The 8,888-nt window shown below is 39.9% G+C and overlaps 1 protein-coding gene across 1 annotated transcript in view; it reads right to left on the reverse strand.

Annotated features, from left to right (window-relative positions):
* Positions 1 to 6,641, reverse strand: part of LOC141106765 (uncharacterized) — a 136,032-nt gene extending 129,391 nt beyond the window's left edge. Inside the window, exons 1-7 of the mRNA XM_073597692.1 lie at positions 6,426 to 6,641; positions 4,718 to 4,830; positions 4,412 to 4,582; positions 4,202 to 4,325; positions 3,988 to 4,085; positions 3,730 to 3,871; positions 1,489 to 2,115 (exon numbers count right to left, since the gene is read on the reverse strand). Coding sequence (XP_073453793.1) covers positions 1,489 to 2,115; positions 3,730 to 3,871; positions 3,988 to 4,085; positions 4,202 to 4,325; positions 4,412 to 4,582; positions 4,718 to 4,822 — 1,267 coding nt within the window. The 5' untranslated portion in view covers positions 4,823 to 4,830; positions 6,426 to 6,641. The remainder of the gene's footprint in view (positions 1 to 1,488; positions 2,116 to 3,729; positions 3,872 to 3,987; positions 4,086 to 4,201; positions 4,326 to 4,411; positions 4,583 to 4,717; positions 4,831 to 6,425) is intronic.
* Positions 6,642 to 8,888: the final 2,247 nt, after the last annotated feature.

The raw sequence follows: 8,888 nt of genomic DNA on the forward strand, positions 1-8,888 counted from the left end.
AATCTGTAACAAGGAGGACACATAGGGAAATAAAATTGGCGCAAAGTATAAAAAGTATACAATTTTAAAAAAAGTGCAAATTATAAACTTGATTCTTCTATGTGTCCCATTTTGGCTAACACTGAAAATAGGATTCTGGTACAAAGCATTGCAAAGTTATTTACAAATCAAATAAAAGCTTTTTTCCCAACTTAAAAATGTTAATAAAAAAAAAATATTGAATAAAATGGATAAAAAAAAAATGAAAAACAAAAAAGTTATGTGTTTAAATGTTAATGGAAAAATAGAAATAGAAATAAACAAAGAATATATAGAAATAGAAATAAAAAAAGATAAACAGCAAGAAAATAATAGTTAAGGTGAAGAAGGAGTTAATTAAGGGAGAATTAAAGGATAAAACTGGAGCAGAGGTTAAATTGAAAAACATATTTCTTATAAAAAAGGTTTTTTTTGTTTAATTTGTTAGGTCGGTTTAACTGACATCATATGAAGATGGAATCTCTACAGAAGAATAAAACAGTGGATAATAAAGTAAAAAATGCTACTTTTTATCTGAACAATGTTTATAAACACTGCGTGAGACAGCTATTACAGCTGTTCTAATTGCACATCAACTCCCGGCTGTCATTTTGACAGGTGGGAATTGCTGGCGAAAAAAAGGAGGAGAGCGGCAGAGGCACACCCAACTGGTTTATTAACACGGAATTCTTTAGTACATTAGTAAGTCTAGGTTTCTCTCTCCAGATGATGTAGGAAAATATCTGACAGACTGTAGAGGCAGACACATTTTTAAATTTGTTAGGTTTCTTTAACTAACATCATATGAAGATAGAATCTCTGCAGAAGAATGAAACAGAGTGGATACAAAAGTAAAAAATGCTACTTTTAATTCCTTTTTTTATGAACAAGGAACAATGTTTATAAACACTGCGTGAGACAGTTCAGCTATTACAGATGTTCTATTTGCACAGCAACTCCCGGCTGTCATTTTGACATGTGGGAATTGCTGACAAATAAAAGGAAGGAGAGCGGCAGAGGCACGCCCAGTGTACACAACTGCTTTATTAACACAGAATTCTTTAGCACATTAGTAAGTCTAGGTTTCTTTCTCCAGATGATGTAGGAAAACATCTGACAGACTGTAGAGGCACTCATCACTAACATTGTATATATAACATGGAAGTGAATAATTAATATGGAAGGCAGAGTCAACATGGCAGACAATAAAAGCCTATAATCCCCAACAGACCCCATGGTGTGCAGGAACAGAGCCAGGAACTGTAGAAGGCAGAGATCACAACTGGAGGGTCAAAAAAAGAAGAAGAAGCCATTGCCAATAAATGTCTAAGCAAACCAGACACCCACCATAACTGAAATATCACTTGTGCAGGGACGTACCCCCTTAAAAATGAAATTTTATTATACAGTTATGTGGACTGAACAAATCATCCAGTAAAAAATCACCGTACAATTGTCAGCAGCATCAGCAGGAGTGTGTTTTCTGATGTCTAATTAGATGTCCTTTCTGAGTGAAAGATCTCCCACACTTCGAACATGAATACGGACGCTCACCCCTGTGAATCCTCTGGTGTGTAATAAGGTTTCCTTTCCATGTGAAATATTTCCCGCACTCTGAACATGAGAAAGGAGTCTCACCTGTGTGAATTTTCTGGTGATCATTAAATACTTTTTTATCGGTAAAAGATTTCCCGCACTCCGGACATACAATGGTCACCTTGGTGTGGGATCTGAGATGTATAAGAAGTTCAGAATTCGTCTTAAAGGATTTCCCGCAACCCAAACATGACAATGAGCTCTCCCCTGTGTGAAGTCCTTCTTGGCTTGGAGAAGATTCCTTGGGGTTAGATGGATCCGTTGGTCTATCTGCGGTGTGAACTGTCAAACGGGTATCTGAAGTAATAGTATTAGATTTTTCAGAAGGCTTCTCAGGATTAGGTGGATCCTTTGATGTCTCCAAGCCGTAAGGCCTCTGAGGAGGGTTCGTAGTAATTGTATTTAATCCTGGAGAATTTTGCCTAATGTCATTATTTTCAGTCTTATAAAATCGAGATAAAATAGGACCTCCCTTTGATGTATTTCCTACATAGCGACCATCTGTTGGAAAGCAATTTAAAAAAAATATTTTATATTTATTTTTGTATTCGTGTACCAAGTATACATATCATGCGTATAGTATCTTCTCCTCATTTATTCCAAATATTGAGTAGTTTATCATTTTTGGTAATAACTGGAGATGCTCCTCCCATATAATGTGCAATACCCCCACCTCATACTTTGGAAACAAGATTGCATTATGACGTTATATAGAGAAATGGAAATAGACCTTTCAAATGGTGTACAGTATCTCCACCACATTTGTTGGGAACATGACGTTATATTGAGGAATGGAGATGGACCTTTCATATGGTGTACAGTATCTCCTCCTCATTTGTTGGGAACATGACGTTATATTGAGGAATGGAGATGGACCTTTCATATGGTGTACAGTATCTCCTCCTCATTTATTGGGAACATGACATTATATTGAGGAATGGAGATGGACCTTTCATATGGTGTACAGTATCTCCTCCTCATTTATTGGGAACATGACATTATATTGAGGAATGGAGATGGACCTTTCATATGGTGTACAGTATCTCCACCTCATTTGTTGGGAACATGACATATTGAGGAATGGAGGTGAACCTTTCATATGGTGTACAGTATCTCCACATTGGTTGGCAACATGACATATTGAGGAATGGAGAGGGACCTTTCAAATGGTATATAGAACATGGGGTGGTGTGGTAAGTACAGCAGATACCTTTTGATCAGTCTACCACATGGTTTTAAATACCTCTACAATATTTGTAGGACATGTGCAGTGGTGGAGTAGATACATTGATGACGTTCTTATGGCCTGAAAATAATCTTTTCTTTATCGAAGTATGTGAAGTTTTCTATGTTGGACATCGGCAGCGCAGACTGTTACAAATGTTATTTTTAACAGAGATGTAGAAGTCATCATTTTACAATACCAAGACACCAATCATTTACAAACCAAAATGACTGTACATACAGTAGATCATGTGACTATAGTTCACTTGCTGATCCTATCAGCCCCAAAATCTGACCAAGAAATTATAACTCCTTCAGTTTACAGAAGTTGAGATGACTTTTTGGTGCTGCCCTGGCTTCTCAACTTGCTGGCCCAACATTTATAACTAAGACTCACCCTGTCCAATCAAAGCATGAGCTCTATCTTCTCGATTACTACTCTCTACCCATTGACTTACCTCTTCAAAGGCTATCTCCCCTTCAATCTACCAAGAATGCTTTTGCCAGGCTTATCCACCTTGCCAACCACTCAGCGGCCACCACCTCCTTTACCAATTTGTCCACTTGCTTCCACGTGTCCAATAAATACAATTAACATTACTAACAACATACACAGACATCCATAACTCTGTGCTCTGAGCTACATCCCCAATCTTGTTTTAAAATATGACCCATATGAGCCTCTCTCATCCCTTGGAATATCCTAGACTAATCTGTCTGTACCCCCTTCTTCAAGGTATCCCCTATATTTTTTCTGATTGTGGTCTATTAGGAAAAATATCACATTACAGCCAATAGTTGGCGCTGATGATCATAGAAAATAATCACATTAGGCAGAATATGGTGCTTTTTTGTTGTGGCTATAAAACACCCTTTATTGTTATTACTTACCTGTGCCAATACCTAGAGAAGATTCCTCCTGTTTAGTTTTCATAATTATCTCCCCCTCCTCCATAGACTGCTGATCTCCACTCACCAACATCTCTTCTTCTTCCTCTTTAATTTTAACTTTCACAACAACCAGGTCATTACCCTAAACCCCAAAATGATATAATACAACATATGTTAAAATTAGTTCTACAACAGCTGGAATGTCATCTCCTAGAGTTTAGATTCACTTTGAACTTTTAGGTGCTCCATTCCACCTACCTGATCATGGTGAGGGATCTCTTGATCTTCCATTGTGGAATCCTGGGAATACAGAGGAAGGGGACTTCTCTCTGGTGGGTTCCCATTACTGGATCCATCTGTAGGAAACACACACACTGACTGAATACATTGTTTCTATGTGTTTATCAGATGATGGGGGATCTAGGTGGACCCTCCGTACTGCTCTCTCCTTTACAATAAAGTCTCCTCTTACCCGGTGATGTGAGGGGCGGCTGATTCTCCATCATGACGTCCTTGTAGAGATCCTTGTGTCCTTCTAAAAACTCCCACTCCTCCATGGAGAAATAGACAGTGACATCCTGACACCTTATAGGAACCTGACACACACAATGATACAGTCACCATCCAGACACATCCCTTGTCTGTTACTGGATAATGTCCCAGAATTCCCGGCACCGCTCACCTCTCCTGTCAGCAGCTCAGTGATCTTGTTGGTGACTTCTAGAATCTTCTTGGCACTGGTTACCTCTGTTGTCAGGCAGTGAGGTGGAGGCACTGTGATGGGTGATGTCCCCTGAGAACAGTTGCTGGGTGTTAATGGATCACCAGATATTTTATTAATTATTTTATAATCCTGTGTAAAGAGAGATGATAACAATTATTACTACAGACTTCCCAGAATCTATACCTGTTCAATCAGGTTTTTTTTTTTTTTTTTTAACTACAGCCATAAGGGTGATGTCATGTGACCTCCCAGAATCCTCCTCACCTCTCCGGTCAGCAGGTAGATGATCTCCAGGGTGAGGTCCAATATCCTCTCAGTCATGTGATTCCAGCCCTTCTCCATCTTCATTGATGAGATCATGTGATCCATATTCCTCTCTGTAGACGAATAATAATCTGAGAATTATCTGGACTGTACTGGGAGCTGCACAGAGCTCCTCCATAGTTCTGACACCTCAGATTCCTCCTCATTTGCTATTTAGAAGAGAACTACGGCAACATTGTTGGGATACACCTAGCTGCCTGACTGACAGCTGGCCCAGCCTTTCGGCGTGCAGCTGAGAGTTGACCTAACTCTATAGCCTGACACTCCAGGGAGTGATGGAGTAGAGGATCGAGAGCTGAATGAGCAGCAGTCATGTGACTGCTTGGCTATCATTCTTAGAGCCATGTGGGACAACTCAAGTGTTACATGGATGCTACAGCTTGGAGGGGAGTATGTAAGTTTGAACTGGTTACTTCCAAACTTCTCCGTTAAAGCCACATTAATGCACATGAAAAAAAAGTCCTTGGCTGCCAGGCCCTGAGCTCTAATTTTAATCTCAGATGGCTTGACCATTTTCACAATTTTTAAATTTTTCACTATAAATGTGATGTATCTGGTCTATAAACCAGAGGCTCTGGATGGACAGTTGGACAAATGGTTCTATATTTAGGATGTATCTGGTCTATAAACCAGAGGCTCTGGATGGACAGTTGGACAAATGGTTCTATATTTAGGATGTATCTGGTCTATAAACCAGAGGCTCTGGATGGACAGTTGGACAAATGGTTCTATATTTAGGATGTATCTGGTCTATAAACCAGAGGCTCTGGATGGACAGTTGGATAAATGGATCTATATTTAGGATGTATCTGGTCTATAAACCAGAGGCTCTGGAAGGACAGTTGGATAAATGGCTCTATATTTAGGATGTATCTGGTCTATAAACCCATACTTCCCAACTTTCTGAAATGGGGATGAGGGACACCTATTAGCAAAGGACACACCTCTATCACAGACCCCTAAAAGGAGAATTGTATGGGAAAAAAAATGAATGGTTAAACCCAAAAGTCCTTTTTTACCACCACTATTCCTTTATACTGGCTCTTGTAATTTACAAAGGCAGCAATTTAGAAATCGGAGGAAAGGTTTAGGGAGACAATTTTTGAAAGATAAAAAATGCATTTTATATACAACTATATAGATCAGACCAAAATGAGGGACAAATGAGGAGGAATGAGGGACAGAGGGACTTTGTTCCAAATCAGGGACAGTCCCTTGAAATCAGGGACAGTTGGGAGCTATGTATAAACCAGAGGCTCTGGATGGACAGTTGGATAAATGGTTCTATATTTAGGATGTATCCGGTCTATAAACCAGAGGCTCTGGATGGACAGTTGGATAAATGGTTCTATATTTAGGATATATCTGGTCTATAAACCAGAGGCTCTGGATGGACAGTTGGATAAATGGTTCTATATTTAGGATGTATCTGGTCTATAAACGAGAGGCTCTGGATGGACAGTTGGATAAATGGCTCTATATTTAGGATGTATCTTTTGGAGAAATGGTTTCATATTTAGGAATCCTCTAAACACATATTAAAGCATTACTCTCTCAATTTCAAATAAATGTCACAGTGACTATGGAGGAAGAGGACGGACATGACGGGGGGGTTACTGGGTGTAAATATAAAATAAGATCTTATTACCTCCTCTACTGCCAGTTCCTGCAATGTCTTCTCTCTACTTCCTCCCGACTCACCTTTCACCCAGAATGTCCCGCCTGAGCTTTACATCACTTCCTGTCTCTGCGTTCTACCATCGACGTGTGAGATCACCACCTTGTGGGGAAAATACAAACTGCAGCCTATGTTTCTCTTTGGCGACGACTGGGTTGCACACTCTGTCAGTATGTTCCATATATTATTAGACTTGAACCTTATACTTCAGTTAAATAACAGGAAATGTTAAAGAATTTAATATTACAAAAAGAAAACTGGGTCCAACAACACGTGAAACATGTAATGTTATAACACTACAATGCTCTTTTTATATGATTTTGCCCTATCCTGGAGTTTACTCGATTAATATTTGGAGATGAGTCTTAGAGTGCTGTCTATGTTTTTTTTTTTTACATCATTGAACTCTTACCCTGTGAAATATATTTTACGGTGTGTTTATCCGTTCCCACCCACCTCTGTGCACCAATGGTTGTCGCTAATTGTTTGGTTCCAAGATGGACAGTGTAAGCAATATGTTTTAAGATAGCCATGTCTTTGTTGGATATCCCCAGTGGTACATGCCCTGGGATTACTATACTGTGGCAAATTCTTGGGTTCTGGTTGTCCTACTGTGTACACTATATTACCAAAAGTATTGGGACACCTGCCTTTACAAGCACATGAAATTTAATGGCATCCCAGTCTTAGTCCGTAGGGTTCAATATTGAGTTGGCCCACCCTTTGCAGCTATAACAGCTTCAACTCTTCTGGGAAGGCTGTCCACAAGGTTTAATAGGGTGTCTATGGGAATGTTTGACCATTCTTCCAGAAGCGCATTTGTGAGGTCAGGTAGTGATGTTGGAGAGAAGGCCTGGCTCGCAGTCTCCGCTCTCTCCAGTCAGGACTCTGTGCAGGCCAATCAAGTTCTTCCACCCCAAATTCGCTCTTCCATGTCTTTATGGACCTTGCTTTGTGCACTGGTGCGCAGTCATGTTGGAACAGGAAGGGGCCATCCCCAAACTGTTCCCACAAAGTTGGGAGCATGAAGTTGTAAATTACAGGGATACTGTCAGCCCTTCCTTCTCTGAGCTGGCCGCTCAGCTGTCGGCTAATTACCAGCTCCTATCTATCCACAGGTACTCAGCTGTTGATGATTTCCTGCTCGTCAGTCCTGCCTACTTAAGCTGTCCAGCCCAGAGGATCTCTGCCTTTGCCTTAGTCAACATCACAGAGACGCTCTCCTGCATTCCTGTTAAAAGACTTGCTTGGCTGACATCCATTCTGGCTCCAGATCCTGCTTGCTGTTTTACTATGCTCATCACTGGCTCCCTGACGTTTGGCTTGTCTGACTATCCGTTCCGGTTCCTGAATTTGGGCTATGTTTTGACTACGTTTGTTCTATTTACATTTTTTTTATTAAACAAGTGTGATTTAACTGTACTTCTGTCTCGGTCTGATTTCATGGTTTCTAAAAAATGTGTCGCCACAGGATGGCACTGTAGATACACAGATAACTGTGTGCTAACATCCTAATTATATTGGAAAACGAAAAGCGAAATTGAAAATGGGCTTTATAGGCACACCAGTAACAACTTAGTTAAAAAAATGATATCTTTAATAGAAAATTGTTGTTAAAACAACATGTATATACACATAACTAAAACCATTCCAGCATGGAGCCTAACATGAAACTCATACCACCATTAGTATAATTTGTTACCACTTGTATACAGAAATAACAAATATAAACTTGATTGTAAATTGGGTAATTCCAACGGTGATGCGGTTGGTGGTTGAGGCACGGACTAGATTGCTCTATATGTTACGTGCCTTGGCACTTCTTCAGGAGCTTGAAGTCTGAACTACATACATAAAAACATTACCATTAGATCTGCACTAGCTAAGTCACTCAGTCCAGAAAGGGGGGGGGGTGAAAATTGCATGGCCAACCGAATGAGCCAGAAGAATTTAGGGTCACTACTTATCCCAAAGAGAAAGCAGGAATATATTGTGGTTCACTGGTCTTGTAGGCTAGAAAGAAAAAATGACATACTGAATAATATTGGTAAGAGTACCTCTAGAAAGGAGCTCATAGCCATGGCACAGAGTAGAGCTTCAACACAAATGTCCAAATCAAATGCACATCCAGTACGTTTGGAGTACATAGGCGGCGGTGCCCATCCTAACCTTGGTCCAAAATACAGTATTGCTGTGCTATTGTTCTAAACATGGGAAAAATGCGCTACTTAGACAAAAAAAGCAATAGTGCCACTTCAACGGCGACCTTAATACCTTGTCTGCATTTCTTACTACACTACACAATGGGACCATTACAGAGTTCACAGAACCCAAGAGTTTGGCACAATTTGTATGAAAATCCCAGGGCATGTGTTCTCCTGGGGACATCCAATACAAGTATGGCTATCTTAACACACATTGCTTACACTGTCC

The sequence above is a fragment of the Aquarana catesbeiana genome, linkage group LG08 (genome assembly GCF_042186555.1).
Source record: "Aquarana catesbeiana isolate 2022-GZ linkage group LG08, ASM4218655v1, whole genome shotgun sequence".
Taxonomy (NCBI): domain Eukaryota; kingdom Metazoa; phylum Chordata; class Amphibia; order Anura; family Ranidae; genus Aquarana; species Aquarana catesbeiana.